This window comes from Leptinotarsa decemlineata, unplaced genomic scaffold, assembly GCF_025532065.1.
Source record: "Leptinotarsa decemlineata unplaced genomic scaffold, Ldec_3_MD MMD2_tig00000882_RagTag_RagTag, whole genome shotgun sequence".
NCBI lineage: Eukaryota > Metazoa > Arthropoda > Insecta > Coleoptera > Chrysomelidae > Leptinotarsa > Leptinotarsa decemlineata.
Genome location: NW_027412556.1, coordinates 12,227,325 through 12,246,148, shown reverse-complemented (window position 1 = coordinate 12,246,148; position 18,824 = coordinate 12,227,325). Strand labels below are relative to the sequence as shown.

At 35.6% G+C, this 18,824-nt stretch overlaps 1 protein-coding gene across 2 annotated transcripts in view; it reads left to right on the top strand.

The window, feature by feature from the left end:
• The window catches only part of LOC111514866 (adenylate cyclase type 6), a 426,206-nt gene that overhangs the window by 322,327 nt on the left and 85,055 nt on the right, over positions 1–18,824 (top strand). For both annotated transcript variants that reach the window (XM_074175026.1, XM_074175025.1), the window contains one exon: positions 11,979–12,100. In XM_074175026.1, coding sequence (XP_074031127.1) covers positions 11,979–12,100 — 122 coding nt within the window. The remainder of the gene's footprint in view (positions 1–11,978; positions 12,101–18,824) is intronic.

The following is an 18,824-nucleotide window of genomic DNA, read 5'->3' as shown; positions in this document are numbered from 1 at the left end:
AAAAAGTATTATGTAATGATACATTTTATCATATTTTTTCTTTTCTTGTGCATATTCTCTACTTATTGTGAAACATGCGCTGATTTAGGCACATCACAGATATGCGTGTCAAATAGACACGATAAATATTGCCGTTTGGAAGATGCAGTGAGTTAGAATCACTTATTACTTTTCAGATTCTCCAAACGTTGGTTCCATTGTGAACTGTAATGATAGCGAAAATTAATATCATCATATTTAAAACAAGCACGGTTCTCATATAGCATTCCAAAATGAAAATCTTCCAGACGACGTTCATAAACACATAATAAATACGTTTTTCAATGGAAATCAAAATAATTGGGAATCTTGCATTTTTGGAATGATCTCTTCCACATTAGCTTGAATACCGTAATTTTGGATTACTGATAATTTCAAATTCTTACTTATGATCTGTTGGTGATGATATGGAATTGAAACAATTCATTTTCATCTAACGTTTTGAATATATCAGCAAAATTACAAAATATTTATTGACTAAAACAAACGCAACAATATGGGATATGTGACATAGTGTATATTACCAAAAGCCTCCAGGTCATCCGTCCATTCTGGAAGAACAGCAAGTGCAAATAATTGGTGAAATGGTAATCAATCCAGAACAGACTACTTATTTCATCGCAAATGCTTGTGAAATATCTTCTTCTACTGTGTGGAGACTTTTGAAGAGGAATAAGTCTCATCCTTACAAAATTAAAATGGTACACCAATTAACTGAAGACGACCCAGATCGAAGAACAGAATTCTACGAAATCATGATGGAAACCATTACAAGGCATCCCATAATATTCATTTTAGCGACAAATGTACTTTTTTTAAACAGCAATGTTCACAGACAAAATTGCCGTTATTGGAGTGACACCAACCCTCACGTTTTCCTGAAAACAAATACCCAATATCCTGAAATACAGGAATATTGGGAAATCATATTGTAAGACCCCTATTTAGGGATCAATATTCAACAGGGGAACTGTATTTGAATATGCTGGAAACTACTGTGTTACGTTTCAATTTAGCACTAGATCAAACTGCTCTTATGTGACCTTTCAAAACACTACCTTACCTTTTAAGATCTTTATTCAAAGGATATTAACAATGTAATTAAGTTACAAGTAGATTTTATTCATTTAACATCATAGTAATGGGAATCTTCCGTTCCATAGAAAACCATACCTGAAATGTATAAGAATAAATGTATGCTCCCTGACTAACTGCTTTGACCAGTACTTACGCATTCTCCTATTGCCAATCGACGTTGGAGATCCGAAATTCCTCGCTAGGTTGAAATAGTTGTTATTGTTTGTTTCTCAGTTTTCTTCACCTATCATTTTTTTTGCCGTTGTCTGCCTTATTCCCTATATCTTTCCAAGAATATTTCTTGCATAGATCGTTATTCATTACTTCCAGAAGGATTACTGACATATTAGAGCCATATCGCCTGAAAAACAATATTAGTTAGCTCTGGTTTCTGAATACTGTTTGATATTTTCGGTAAATATTCTGCATAATATGAATGCTCTAATATTTGTACTGAAAGGGAAGGTTATGGCGACTTACCTTATATGTTTCTATTCCATCGCATGAATAAGGATTGGTAAATAGTTGAAAATAGGTTGGAACAATATTTTTGTACATTCTATTCATTACAAGGTTAAGAGACAGCTGTTGGTTGACATCCGCCGAACTTTCGTAGTGTCGTTCCGACGAACTACACCGAACTAGTTCTACAGTTGTTCACGGGTGGAGGATTTATCGGCTACTCAAGTTGTCAAGGGTTGTTTTAGGGTTGCATTGCTTTGAGAAGGAGTTTTGATGGGTCATAGACTTGTTGATATTGTCTCAAGTGGCTGTGGAGGAATTTATAGATTTATGATGTTGTGCACAGCGCCCCCTTGGTGCTTGTAGTGTAGATTGGACGCAGTGTGGCAACAACTGGTTAGCTGTCAGATGTGGCAGTCTCCTTAGTATTCGGAAGTTGGCCTTCGATTGAACTTGGTTCGGAGTTCAAAGAGTACCATCAGACTGATTGTAGGATATATTTGGTTGTATTTGTGCCATCCTTCACGGGGATTATTTCTACAAGTCAGGATTGTATAGTGGAAGACTGATTGGTCATTTTGGTGTGGATATTTGCAGTCTGAAACTTAAGCTCTTTTGAGGATTTGTGGTGGTTACCGAACTCGTGCCAGGTGGAAGGATTTCCGAAATTAGATTCGTAAGAAACAGAAGGCCCTCAGTCACTCATCAAGTCCCAGCAGGACTTCCGTGCAGAGCACCGCACACGAAGAATCGTATAGAAAACCCCTTGGCCAGGGGTTTTTTTTTCTTCTTCTTTAAGTTTTATTTGTCTTTCTGGATCTTATTTGGTGATCCATTACTGGTCCAGCTTGTCGTGCCCTACAGGGTGATCTATCTTGGTGGTGCTATAGGGTGATCCATCTCCGCCGTACTACAGGGTGATCCACCGGTGCTACAGGGTGATCCATCTCCGTCGAACTACGGGGTAGCCTAACACCATATACCGGGTGGCCCAAAAGGAGCACGCAAGTTATAATTGATTTAATTGAAAATTTGTGATATACTGAGATATTTAAATAATTGTTTGCCCTTATGTTTATTGATACCTGTTGATATAGTGTTGTTTATCGTTTATTGATTAAGAGTTGTTTATTGATACCTGATTGATATAGATATTTGTGAAACGGAAATTGAGGTATATTCTTCCTTTCACGATTGCTGATTGACACCGATGCGCCTACGCCTGAGCTCACGCGACGCAAACGAGTTTGTCATACCATCCGATACTAGTATTTACGATTTCACCTACTCAATTTTCGTGGTAGTTTTACTCGACGTATTGTAGTTTTTTTGAGCGTCGTTACTTCCGTAATTTATGGCTGATTGAATTCGTGGTTATATACACCGCGCTCGTGTATTGACATTTGAACATCGCGTAGTAGTGTGAATATTGCATTGTTGTCTTAGAAGCGTTGTTGGTTAATCCATGTAAGTTAGGATTACTGAATAAATCATATTGGGGATCTTTATCTTTTATTTCCAATATTAATTGGTAAGTTATTGATATTGTGAGTTACTTAGGGTATCTGGAGGATTAAATTTACCTGGCGCCCATTAAGATCTATTTGAAATTTGCTAAGTTGTTTAACCCACTTCCGTCTCCACTGTTTAGCTTAGCCGCGGATACCCATCTGTCTTATTTGTTACCGACAGATGATTTAGTCTCCTCTTGTGGTTTGTGAGGTGACAACTGTTGACCCTCTCATCCTCATCCTAATGAATTCGATATGGATATTATATTCCAACAATATGGAGCACCACCACATCACTTCAGACAACAGAGAAACTATTTGGATACTACTTTTCCCGGTCGTTGGATTGGCCGTCGAGGTCCAACAGAATGTTCAGCCTGCTCGCCAGATTTGACACCTTTGGACTTTCTTCATGAGGCAAAAGGTGTAATGAACTGAACCTGCTCCAATATCGGATATACGGCAGAGAATAATAAATATTTGTAGGGATATTGACGCTACACAGAAAATTACGCACAGTTCGTGAAGTAAAATTTCCGATCCTTTTACGTCTACGTCTGACATTCACTTTTTATTTTTATGAATTCTCAGATATTTATTTTCACGTTTTTTCCTGAGGTTCCTTCGAGTCTAGCACTTACATGGATCTGATCAACCTCCCCACATTGCCATCTCCATGAGTCTATTCCAGATCAGTTTCAGAAGTTTTCCTAAAAGCTTTGTCAGTGAGAGACATTTGTATTGCTCCTATGAACTTGATTTCCACCATATTGAATGATTTTTCTAGATTGTTATCTCATTCACACCAGATTTTCATTCCACATGGAAATATTCCTGTTTATGTCCTGTCATATGTCAAGAAGTTCAAAGAAACTATTTTGAGCATATTCTGAACCGACCCCTAGCTTGTTACCCCATATTATGTAGTTGAATGTCAATGTATTCAAGCAATTATTAAAAGTTCCGCAATTTCGAAGTAGGTGAAGATATTGACTTCATATTCTACGGTTGTGAAGTTATTCGTCAGGAGCTCCAAAATGATGTGGCTCAAGACCCCTCTTTCTCTTCAACTTTTTTTCCCAGATGGCGCCCAGTCGTCATCTTGAAAGTTTCATTTGACAATTCCACTTCAAAATTAAGTATTCATGCATTAATTTCCTTATCCCAAATTTCAATTTTTTGAGTTGGCCCTTTCAAAGAATAAAAGGGGGAGGACATTAAAGAGGTGTACTGTATAACATCCTATAACAAACGTTTTTCATATGATGGTCATGACTACAAAATTTACAAGTCGTTTCATAAGAAATCAAAATAATTGGACTTTTTCACATTTCTGATATATCTACATAATAATCTTATAATAATATTATTTTGGATGACCTACTGATTTTACTTATCTCACTTACAGTTATTAACGTAACAAGCCCGATATGTAGCAAATAACGGATGAGGTTGAATATTCGCAGCCGAGGATTATAACAACCGAATCCTTTATTTGCGTATCGGCCGTGTGTCGTTCAAGACTTTTCGTAATCCCGCTGAAAGATTACATTTTGATTCCGAGAAAAGAACAAACCACGTATCTACACGTACTTCTACAGAAAAAGCCCAACAATATTATAAAAAACGTCAGTTTTTTGTGTTCGCGAGTTTTCTTTAACAACGACCAGGTCCTTGTCATTATTTTTGACATAACTTTTCGAACTTTCATATTTTTTGAAGTACTTTTCTGACGTTAACCCGATATAGAAAGCCATATACAATATTTTGTCAAAAAAAGACTCATTTTGTCACTCACACCACGCTTTCAGTGCAGTGATATATTTCTTGACATCTCATTACTCTATTTCAAATTGTGATGCACTGTTTGGAATCCTTGGTGTAGTAATGAATTCTATGGAATTCCATCTCAACACCAAACCATTATTTTCAACTCCTCAACTTCAGACAGGTAATATCCTTTACTCTGTTTCAAGTTTCTTGAGCTTGTATCTCTGTGAATTTGAAAATGTGGCGAATGCGATGCTCAACCTTCGCCAATTCCGCGAATAGAGCATTCGCCAAATCATAGAATATACATTCGCTTATCGGTAGCTTGGAATGCTCGCTAATTCTTAGAATAGATTATTCGCCATTTTATGTGTATACATTTTTTAATAGTAGAGTGTCCATTCTTGGCAGACAGGCATGCAAAAAAGACACCGGTTAATATATTTGATGCTCATTTCTCAGGTTTCTTAAGATGAGTTCAATTTTCTTCCATATATGTTTTAATTATTCTCCCAGATTAACCTACGTAAAAAGTTGGACATGATGCACAGAATGATCTATATATTTTACACCGAACTCTTGTATTTGTTATTTTTGATATGCATGCTTGATCAAATTATATGTAGGTATTTGGTAAGTAGGTAGGTATTATATATACTTATTATTTGTATCAGAAATTTCAAAAGACTGAATTAGAATGAGTTAGATTGGAAATCATTAACTCACCACATCAGAATGATTATTTGAATTGAACGGGGTATATTTTCAAGAGAAAATAATGTCTGGAAAAGTAAGGTTTTAGCTTACATACAAAAAAATGTGTAAATCTTTCCAATTATTTATAATCATTCAGATTAATAGTAATTTCCATTTTCAATTCGATTCGAAATATTTAACAATTATTTTCATAAGAATATATTCTGGATGATGTCAAATCAACTCCATCCGTTATAAATAATCTGTTTTTCAGTATTCCTCCAGAGAAAACCATTAGATATTCTTATGAAGAATCTGTTGAATAGATGGCCAATCAATCCTATTGAGGAGTAGCAAATATTGGACTGGTTTCATAATGGTTCTTTGATTCCCTTGCTGCCGGAAGTTTCATGAACGATTTGAATCGGAATTATATCGGAAAATCCAATGTATTGGTATTGAAATGTCAATGTTCGCAGGAACAAATACATAACTGAATAAGTACTTAGACTCAATATTCTCTCCACACTATTATCATATCCACTGTGGAGATGAAATAAAATAATTAAATAACTTTTCTGGATTTGAAAATGACAAAAATTAATGATAAATAAGATTTTTGAATTTCCAGTAAGCCGACACATAAAATATTATCATTCAAAGTTTTTCCATCAATCCATACTAACCCAAAAAAGTAAGATCTAACAAAAATGATCCGTATGCAGGTAGATGTTCCCATTGCGATCAACTTATTTGGGGTATCCCAATGAAAAAAATTCGATTTTCCTGCTATGGAAATGGCTTATAAAATCAATAATAACTCGAGCAGGCATATTCAAAGTGATAAAGACAACAATACAACATACAAATTGTTGTATGGATCCTGTTTAATGTTTCACATAGGTCAAACAGAAATAACATTTGGAGCACGCAAAAAAGAACATCGAAAAATTCTCCAGACTGGCAGAATAAACTCATTGTATCAGCCAGTTCGATTCCATTTTGCAATATCAGTTAGTCAGAAGATGATAAAAAAAATCGGGTGAGATGATTTCTTTCAATATCATCCAACCACTTGTAAATGTAGATCTAATAATAATTTCCTTGAACGGTATATTCAAAATACAGTTCTATGCCAGATGAATCCTGATAAATCTCTCGAATGAACATCGAACAGTTAATATCGATATATCTTGTATTCGCCGTGACTCAGCGTAGAAAGTTAAAACAACTCGGTCATTTGAAATTCATTAAACGGAATGCTTGATTCCGGTAGTTAGTAGACACAAAACCACCCTTGTTGACATAGGTTGGAAAAAGCAAACACAACTACTTCCTGAACTACTTCGAATTCACGATCAAAACAAGAGAAATCCTGGGCTTACGTGGGACCTCACAATACCTCCACTTGTTTGTTCCGGTCAACCTTAGCAGTTTCGGTCAAGGTAAATCAAAGCTCAAAATGTGGCGAATGCGCTGTATAGCACTCGCCATTTTAACGACTTGAGCATTCGCCCAATCATAGAATTGGATATCCGCCAATTCATAGAATGGACGTTCTCTTATCAATTGATTGGAACGCTAGCTAATTCTTAGAATAGAACATTTATAGTACATGTCTCAATTTTAAACGATCGAGTATTTATTCATTCTTGCATGTCTGTCAAGAATATACAACATATATGATGCTGATTCCGTGTCAAATAATGTAACACAACCAAAATCTCTCTCAAATTGAAACATTGATGAAAGTTGGTGATAAATACCATGGCAATTTCATTACAAATTGAGAACATATTTGTTGAGAACACAGGTACTTCCTGAACTACTTAAAACAGTGGTCGCCAACCTGTCGATCGCGAGCTACTGGTAGCTCGCGGAGGCAATTCTGGTAGCTCTCACAACGATTTTAATTTAAAAAATACAAACTGCAAAAATCAGAGAAGCTTCCGAAAATTCCACAAAAAAATCTAATTGTCATAATATTAAACATAAACAGCAGCAACGTTGCGGTGAGCGATCTGCCGCTGACGCCATTAAGCTAGAATCGGCTAGAACCGACCAGCCGGACCAGCGCGTTAGTGTTCGAGAACGATCTGGATTGCTTTGGACGGGATAAATACGCACGGCGCGGTGACATTGCGCTTAGTTTAAAACTGAACGCGTAACCAACGTCCAGCGGTTGGGTTAGTAGAGAACAACAAAAATAATATTATGGCAAGCAGTTGTAAGAAGGTAAAGACATACCACTTTCATTCGGAATGGGAAGAACAATACTTTTTTACAGAAGATAAAGATAAAAATGTGTGTTTGTTATGTAATACTTCGGTCTCCGTTGATAAAAAAGGAAATATTGAGACACATCATAAATTTGTACATTCTAATTTTGAAAAATCATTCCCACTACATTCTGCCGCCAGAAAGGAGAAACGGAAACAGTTAAAAAGGCAGTTAATTAGACAACAATCAATATTTTTAAGAACACTCGACAAAAATAAGGCTGCAACTGAAGCATCGTACCGTGTGTCCCAGATAATTGCACAATAAAAGAAACCTTATGAAGACGAGAAAATGATAAAATAGGCGTTTTTAGAAGCTGCTGATTCATTATTTGCCAACTTTAGAAATAAAGACGAGATAGTTTCAGCTATAAAATCTATGCAACTTTCTGCTAATACAGTGATGAGACGTGTAGAAGTAATGAGCAATGATATTTTTTTACAATTAAGAACTGACTTAGATAAAAGTGTTTATTTTTCACTTCAACTGGATGAATCAACAGATGTCGTTGACACTGCTCAGATGGCCGTGTTCGTCAGGATGGTTTTTAGTGATTTTACGATTAAAGAAGATATTTTGAAGTTCATTCCACTGAAAGGACACACTACTGGACATGAGTTGTTTTCTCATTTAAAAAATATTATTTCTTCCGAGAAAATTCCAATATCGAAAATAGTAGGCTTGACAACCGATGGCGCTCCAGCTGTGGTGGGTTGTGATGAGGGTCTGGTGGCGTTATGTCGTAAAGATGAAACTTTTCCGCAATTTCTCTGTTACCACTGCATTATCCATCAGCAAGCATTATGTAGAAATTTCCTGAAACTAAACAACGTTATGAAACTGGTGGTAAAAATTGTGAACAAGATTAGAGCTCAAGCGTCACAAAGAAGATTATTCAGAATCTTGGCCGATGAAGTTGACTGTCAATACGGGGACCTACTCCTTCACTCTGAAGTCCGATGGTTAAGTAGAGGACGGGTGCTGAAACGTTTTAATGATGCCCTATCTGGCATAGTTCAATTTTTCAAATAACGCGATGAACCGACTCCGGAACTAGAAAATTCAATCTGGCTTAGAGATTTTGGTTTTCCCGTGGACATTACAGAGATACGATACCATGCATTCTTTTATAGTTTGAAAGGTTAGGTTTGAAAGCAGCTATAATAGCTGAACCTCGCTCATTCATCATATTATGTTTCATCATATCTTTCTACTGTTTATTTTTATTACGATGAATAAAGACCTGTTATTATTATTATTATTATTATTATTATTATTATTAAATTAAACGAACTTAATTTGCAGCTTCAGGGGAGAGACAAAGAACTAGCGGAAATGATTTCTGATATCAAAGCATTTATCAAAAAGCTGGAGTTTTGGGAACAAAACCTAATTAACAGCGATGCCAAGCATTTTCCTATTCTTTCAGAAAAATGTCTCAGAATCCATTAGAATTCTATGACAACAAATATCATGTATAAATAATTTCTACCCTGAAGAATAACTTCAAAAATCGTTTTAAGGACAAATATCAGTTCTATGCCGTGTTGCCTTGAAAGTGAAAGCATTATTCAGTTCAACCTATTTGTGTGAATCTTCTTTTTCCGATATGAAGTTTATTAAGAACAAATATCGCAATCGACTTACAGATGAACATTTGGATAATTGTATTCGAATGGCTGCATCAAATTATACTGCAAACATTAAAAAAAATATCGATGACTCTGAGTGTCAGCCTCATTGAACGTGCTTTTTTATTTTTCAAGGTTTATGTTCATGATAGTGCGTTACTTTTTTGTTGTTATTATTAACTATTTTTAAATCATACGTGACATGCCGTTGTGGCTGGATAAAAGTTTGTGTTTATTTTTCAAACACCTTCGTTTGATAGGTAGGAATGTAGCTATGAACAAGTACGTACTAGTAATATTAGTTATTTTGTTACTAGTTTATTATTAGTATCTATGTATTATGTTTTAACAGTTAAATTGTAAAATAAAAACATATAATGATAAATTAACTGTGGATTATTTCATTTACGTTGCATTACGTGGCTTCCGTGTGGGTAGCTCGCTGTTTATTCCAAAATTACAACGTAGCTCAACACATTGAAGAGGTTGGCGACCACTGACTTAAAATATATGGTCAGAACAAGAGATATCCGGCCCGTTGGGCTTAAGTGGGACCCCACAATACCTCCACATGTTACGAATAACGCAAGTGTCTTTTTGTATAGTTCAAAACTCATAGATAATGATGAATTGAGTTGAAATACCTTCTTAGAGTATAGCATTTTCAATGCTACCTAATCATTTCAGTAACTTCAGTTTGAAAATACTATAAAAATATGGACAATAGCTACTCATATTATTTATCGACCTTCTTTGAAAATTTCCGTCTTCCACAATCTGAAAATATGAAAATTGTATTGAAGAACTTTATACATGTGTTAAAAAGGCAGTCTTTCCAATTCACCAAGATGATTTACCTGTGGTTGCATTCAAAAAAATGGTTTGAAAACGGCATATCGTTTTTTGGAAATTTTGACCACATCGCCCCACATAAACACTATTACAATCCGGACACTTGAGCTTATAAACTCCAGATTTCTCCAACTTGTCCAGCTTATCTTTGGCATTTAAAAGGAAATCAGATAACCTGGCATGTGGTCTGAATGCCACTTCCACATTGTTTTTTTCTGAAGAAACCCGCAATGGGGAATGTTCCTCAATTTGGGTTATTACAGCAAATGCAAGTTTAAACAAAATAAAGTTGAGTTTAATTCATGACTTTTTCAAATTCACTTCGACAAGTATTCAAATTGATGTTTCAAATGTGGGGTTCTAATTTTCAAAGGGATTTGTTCCTAATTCACATATAGGCATCAGCGCCTATATCAAGTTGAAATGATTTATACGTACCTAGATATTCTACTTTAAAAAATGGAAATTATCTTTATAAATCAACCATTAAGGAAAACTATAAATTATAGTTCATATGTCATATGTCACAGAATGTCTCGGAACTCGGAACATAAGTAAACAGAACAGCACGCCTCTGAAATATGTCATCATTGTTTGTCTCATACAGGTAACAGATTCATTGTCCTTTATTAGATATAACCGATGTTGCCAAATGGTGAAATAGAAACGAATCCCTTTAAATTTTGAATGCATTATTTCATTCCTCTTTTTAAGTATTCAAATATTTTTTTAAAGAAAAAGGTTGAAATGATAAGTTTAAAATGCGTTGTTCTAGATCTCTTTAATGAAAACTACTTGATTTTTTTCCAAAATATGTTTAAAATTACCATTTCTTGATTTCTGGTCGTTTGACCTGAGGGTATATTAATCTGTAAGTGAATTTACGGCTTTGTTTTCTGACTAACTTCTGGATAGTATCTGCGTTGAAACCATTATTATGACCTATCTGTGTAATTATAACAATTTATCTAGCTAGATTGTTAGCAGATAAAGGCATTGAGATTGAGAATGCTGTGTGCAACAGGCTGCTAATTTATGACTGTCTGGATGGAAAGAATCGCTTGGGATGGTAATGTCTGTATAGCTAGGTTTTCTGAAAACATTGAACTCAAACTTATTCTGATTGTGTGTAATGGTCAGGTCTAAGAAATTTATCTGTTTCTCTATCTCTGATTGGAGTGTGAACTGAATGTTGCAATTGAGATTATTCATGAATGTCATAAATTGATTCAGCTGGCGTGTAGTACCTCTGAAACAGGCGAGGATATCGTCTACATATCTGTACCAAAAATGAATATTTTTTTCACCCAGGTCGGAATTTACTAAAGTTGTCTTCAAGTTGTTCATAAATATGTCTGCTAATAGTGGACTAAGGGGTGAGCCCATTGATGAACCTGAATCCTGTTTATAAAATTTGTTGTTGAACTGCAGGTAGCTCTGATTCAGGCACACATCGAAAGCTGTTGAAACTTCAAAGGAAGTGATTTGGTCTACTTTGGCTTGATCTAATATGTCTATAATGAGGGGCTTACACTCGTTGTACGGTATGTTGGAAAACGTGCTCTTTACATCGAATGAAACTAAAATTGAATTGTATGGAGTGATTTTTAATGATTTGTGGGATGTTCGAGCAATAAGCTAATTCACTTGCTTGTTACAGGAACGGCTGCTGCTGTCTGTCCTGCCGCGACACGTCGCTATGGAAATGAAGGCTGACATCGCAGGACAGCCCAAACAGGAGCAGTTTCACAAGATTTACATACAGAAACATGAGAACGTTAGGTGAGTCGTAAAATGAAAATTGGTGCCAAGTCTTTGTGATTGAGAAGGTATCTCCAAAGGAATTGTGAGAGTTTTTGTTTAGTTTTTATCGACTATTCTGGAGATTTTCACCTTCCACAATCTGAAAAAAAATTCGTATAAGTGGAATGCGGAAAAATTCAGTCAGTCAACAAAAACTCAGATCTTCTCCATACTCTTTGGAAAGTTACCACATTTTTTTATCAAGATGGAGAAGACGAATGCCGAAAACTTTCTTACCTGAATATACTCCCTTTCAATTCAAAAAAGATTGCTGTGGCTGGGATTTAATCAAATAAGCGAATGAATTTTATTTGCGTACTGTAAGCGATGACATGGGTGGAGTCAACCCATTCCGTGAGAAAAAGTCGTAATTTCATGAACTAATTGAGTGTTTTTTGTTGTGATGGTATCCGTATTTGCTAGTGCATTTTATTTCTTCCAATGTTTTTATTGAATACAAATTAAGTAATCGATGGAAAACCATATCAAAATGTCGTAAAATAATCTCTTCCCATTCTCAAAATTCGAAACAGTCATTTCTGAAAAGGTCTAGAACGGTTAACAGGTATCTTTTTTTTGATAGTCATCAAAAGTGGTTTATATTAAGCAGTAAATTTTTGGGAAGAACTTTTCAATTCGCTTTCTATTACATATGGGCAGATTCTTTATTGATTCGGCTTTGCTCATTTTTTAAATTGTAGAAGGTTTAAAAACCAGATAAGCAGCGAGATACATTGATGGAAACTCTTTCAAATACTTTTAAGTTTGTTAGTTGAAAGAAATCAGTTCGTCGATTGATTACCTTGTTTATTCAATTGATTCTGTTGAATTTGTTAATCCAATTGCAAATGAATTATTATGATTAAATTCGTCAAAAAATTATTTTTTCGAAAATCCGAAAGTCTTCAGAAGTAGAAACTTGTGCAAGCTAAAAAATTAACGAGATTCTAGCTTTTACCGTGCGATTTTCACGTAAAATCATTTCGTCAACTCGTGTCGGTTCAATCTACCATACTGAGTAATCGTCAATTGTAATTTTTTGACATCACATCAGTTTCCTAAATCAGATTACGTCTAATCATGGTCATCCAGATGAAAAATTGAAAGTGACTCTAAGAAAATGAAGCTGGTATAATATTTTTTTAAAATATCACCTCCTGATTCAGTATTATTCGTCTCGGAAATCCATAAATTTTAAATACAGAATAGGGATTTGAGAGTTACTTTAAATCTGTTCTGTTTAAAATCTGTTTTTCCGTTAATCAGCTATCGTCCCATACGAACGACAACTCTCAGAAGTGGAGAAACTTATGCGAGCTAAGGACTAACGAGGTCTTACCTTTTAACGTGTGATTCCTAACATGGATTAACACGGATTGACACGGACTAATACACTTCATTGTGTGATTTTCACTATAAAGGGTTTTACAAAAACCGCGACACGTGTTTCGCTATACAATAGCTTTCTCGAGTCTGAAATGAAAGTTACTTCTGAAGTATATTTTAGTTTTAATTCAGAAGTAACTTTCATTTTACGCTCGAGAAATCTATTGTATAGTGAAACGCTTGTCGCTGTTTTTGTAAAACCCTTTATAGTGAAAATCATACAATAAAGTGTATTAGTTGGTTTTAAAATCGATTATACTATAAAGGTTTTCAAAATTATAATAAGTTGCCATTGTAAATGAAAAATTGTGAACATTTCGTGGAATAAAAAAAAGTATTGATTGTGAAAATTATGTTAGAGGCATGGAATTCAAAATTGGTGGTAGTATCTCTCAGAGTGATTGCCTGTATTACTGTAGTTTTAATAAACCTTGGGAGATTAGAAAATTGTTTCTTAGTAATGCCAAGCTATGAGAACTACCCCAACAACTGCATTGGTGACATTCCTGAATCTATCTCCTTTACACTTTGTGATAATGGGGGAGGCCAGGATGGGGCAATTCAGTCTGGAAAACTCACCGAACTACAAAAGATCGGACCGAACAGAAATTTCGAAACATGTGGAGTACATATTGAATATATGCACGGACCACATGACACCGAAGTACACATTCAACACAAACTTCACGGTCAAAATCATGAGCCGTAAAGAGTGGAAGACCAATGGTCATCCCGAAAATATGTTTGGAAAAAAAACCTGGTATACAGATGGATCGAGACCAAACATGGACCAGGAGCTGTAATATACCGAGCGGATAGAAATTTAAACTACAGTTATACGCTAGGACTATACACACCCGTCTTTCAGGTGGAAGTGTATGCTATCTTGCAGTGTGCAAGGCTTATTAAACTGAGACCTCAAAGAAATGAGCGGATCAATATTTTAACAAACAGAAAGAGCGCACTAGGGGCTCTGAGAAAACCCGAAGGTGACATCAAAACTGGTCTGGGAATACCATGAAGAACTGAATGAACTTGTAAACAGGGACAAATTAACTTTGTACTGAGTGCCAGGGCATTCAGAAATCAAAGCTAATGAATGCGCTAGACACGGATCATCAACTTCACATATAAGTCCTGAACCAGCTCTGGGGGTACCAACATCATTGGTACGAAACCAGATTGGAGCATGGACCAATAAGAAGCACACAGAGTCCTGGACAAAAGTACCTGGCAACAAACACAGTAGAACCTTCATTTGGGAACCGCCCGAGAAAAAACCGAAGAGCTGCTTCAATGTAATAGGGATCAGATCAGAATAATTACAGGGTTACTAACCGGTCATTGTCCGCTTAGATTACACCTGAATGAAATAGGGCTGCAGATTATGCAACAAATGGATAAAAACAGCTCTACACATCTTATGCGAATGTGAGGCACTGAATCACATGAGGCAGGCGATACATGGACGTACAAAATTACGTCCAGAAGAATATGACGAACACCCAACACGGAACCTGTACAAACTAGAACAGGGAACGAGATTGATGGAATGAGAAGATGGGAGAATAAATGTAATAAGCCCAAGAGGCTGCAGTGTCAGAAAGCTCCCAAGGGACCAAAAAAAATGCCAAAGATAAATTGGGAAAAGTTTTATATAACTGACCAATTGTCATGTCATGATCAGAAAAATGAAAGTTCATAACAAAAGAACGTAAACTATTGATATGATATGTTTTTGAAATTGCTGGAAAATTTGAGCTAATAATAATCATGAGAAAATAGTTTCAATGAATGACAGAAGGATTGTGTTATTCCCTCATAATGATTGATATTTGGTTTCATTTCCCAACTATTCTAATGTATTGTTTTTTATTTCAATGTATTGTAATGTAATTGTATTTTAATGTATTGAATTAGTAGTATATGTTCTTCTATTACTGAAACTCATTAATACAGTTTATTGTTTGATTTTCACTATAAAGGGATTTACAAAATCCGCGACACGTATTTCGCTATACAATAGCTTTCTCAAGCGTTAATATAATTATTTTATATTAACGCTTAATTCAAGCGTTTTTTTTTAAACAGAATTATTACCGCTTGAGAAAGCTACCATATAGCGAAACACGTGTCGCGGTTTTTGTAAAATCCTTTTTGCTAAAAATCATACAATAAACCTTATTAATGAGTTTTGATATGGATTTTCATCAACTTTCATTATGAACTTCAATCTTTCTGGTCATGAGATGACAATTGATTGGTACCTGAAACTTTTTCCAAATTATCATTGGCATCACTTACGAATTTTCAACTTAATAATTTTCTACTTCTTCAATGATATATTCTCAATGTTTATTACATCTTCATTGATACAGGCACCACTATCAATTTTGAATTCACTGCCTTTGACATAATTTTTACATTTCATTTCTGACAAGACAACTGACCATTGACTTTGCACATGTCCTTTCACAAAATGGTGTATTTTAGAAATTTTTAAACAAATCTAATTTCATTCGATTCATCCCCCGCTTGTACTGCATACTGTTGTTTTGCAAGTGTTTAAACTTTACGAATGTTCATATATGTCTCAGATTTTATAGTTCGTTGAGAAAAAACATCATTTATAATGCTGGCTTCTTATGTATAACTCACCTTTCGTATATATTTTCTCTCTCCTTCACAATTGTTCAAATTCTTTTTTTACTAGGTATAAAGTTCTTGAACAAGAGTCAATGAAAATTCGGAAGCTTGAATAAAAAAATATGTAACAGTAGTGAAAGTTCCTCTTTTTTTATATCATACGAAATATTTCCCAAAATAAGAATCTTGTTCAATTTTACCGACCTTGTACGTCTTACCGTCTCCGAGATAGCAATAGTGGGATTAGCTAAAAAACGGCCTGTATATTATCTAATGAAAATTCTCACGACTGTGTTTCGAAAATTAAAAAGCAATTATTCATTCTGAAATATATGCTCCTCAATGATTTCAATTGATACAGCATAGCGAAATTTAATCAAGCAATTTGCATTATTGAATTTTATCCTCGACTCGCATTCATCAATGTACTCTACAAATTAACTGTCATTTCGTAATTTGAAATGTAATTAAAAAATGTTTGTAGTGGACAAGTTTTCACAAATGAGAAAAGGGATAATTATTATGTCAAAGTGTTTATGAACTAATTGTTGGAAATGACGAATTAATCTGTGAAGAACAAATTTCATGCCAACCTTGGTAACTTCATAAAATAATTTTGTAAGTAGGCCACACAATAGATAGTCCACAAATGGTGTGATAATTTGTTGTAACCCACTGCCTGAACATAGGACCAGCCTAAATACGTAAGGTCGACAACATCTCCCCTACGGAGAATTCAATCCTCGAATATCAAAGATAAACGAAGGTCCCCAAGGCGGTCAGTTGCAAAACCAATCTTTGACATCAACCGCTGACGAGATTCGTCTACTATCTTTCACTGTAGCTTTCGCTGCAAGGCAAATAGTTGTGAATCAGCCCAAAGACAACGCATTTATGATTCAACACAAAGGAATCATCTGCAGGACAAATCTAGTCGACGGTCGATGTCAAATCTTGGCGATCCTCGTTCATATTTGATATTCAAGGATTTAGTTCTATGTCGATCCCGTAGATGGCATCTTCGAGAAAGGAGAAGTCATTGACCTCCACTAATAATGTGTGTTTGAAAATACTGAATATATTTGAATATGGCAAATTCGGTTTCTGTAGTTATCTCTTGATTTTTCTAAAAAATTCGAAAAGTGAGGAATATGGTTTTGTCACGGTGATTCAAATGCCTTCGAAATGAAATATTAGTTAGTATACCTCCATGCCCTCGACAGAAGAAAAGTAGATCCGCAAGCTTATGCAGATGACCTTGTCATCTTGGCAGATGTCTGTCAACCCCAGCAAACTGTGATAATTCTCTTCACCAGGAGGAGGAAATTGGACGATCTAACGCCACTTCTCGTCAATCGTGAGGACATTCCATTTGGAACTGTAACGGAACAATATACCCTCGGCATGATTTATAATCTATCAATAATTATCATAGAACTTTAACCAGAATTGGAAGGGTTGCGCCTCTCGCCTAGAGATGTCAGTAGTAGAATCAAAAGGTACGAAAATCTTTAGTTTTGAGAGTTATAAAAAACCACGAACTCCTCGATCAGGAATGAGATTAGGAATTCTTTTGGTTCATTGAATATATAATGTTAGTAGCCTTAGGGTGTGTAAACCTAGATATTTTTATTAAAATATTAAGTTGTTACCTGTTTCTAGATGAGTCTAGTCTGTTTAAAACTTGTTCATATTCTATTAAAGAAAAGTTCTATTGTTCTAGCTTTGTTATATTCGAACAAAAAGAATAAACTTTGTTTTTGAGTCTCTCAATTCTGGTATCTCTCTGTTGAACCCACCTTCAACCTAAACCCAGCGGGACTTTGAAAAGAGCCTTCTTCTAAAGTTCAACTACAGAACGGAGGTGAAATATCTTGGCATTGTCCTTGATGAAAAACTCTCCTGGAACGCTCACTCAGAAAAAGTTTTTCACAAAGTCAGATGTCCCTATGGACATGTCGGAGGGTTTGTGGTAAAACTTAGGGTTTACGTCCCGAACAAATCCATTGGATTTATGTGCACATTTGCCTGGTGGCCGAAGGCCATCAGTGGTACCATCAGTACCACACCGTCAGCGACCATGGAGATCTTTTTAGATCTACCCTATGCATATGCACAAATCAATTTAACGAAGAGTGCAATAGACTGTTGGTTGGCACTGGAAGTCACAGCATTCTGGAAATGACCTCTGACTTCATGCCTCCAACTGTCAACAACGAACAGCCTTATAAAGTACTGTTCTAGAGAAGAGAGGACTGGATCCTCTGGGGAGAAGGAAATATTAGGAGCAGATAGTTGTTGGGTCACAGATGGATCAAAAACACTTTCCGGTTCTGGTGTTTTCAGTCGCAGACCTGCCTAGGAACCTAGGCGACTGTATTTCATGCGGAAATTTAGGCTATTGAATTGTGGAATCGAATAGGAAGAATCCAACCTCATACACAAGTCAATAAAAATATTGTCGGACAGTCAAGCGGCGTTGGAAGCTCTTGGCTCCTACCGAGCAACGTCTATCTTCGATAGACTTAACAGATTGTCTCTCGTCTGGATTCCTGGCCATACTGACTGGAAGGCAATGAGGCTGCTGACTTCTTTGCAGAAGAGGGTGCTGCAAGCATCTTTATCGGACCAGAACTATTTTGAATCAATATCTTATAAACGATCAAATTGA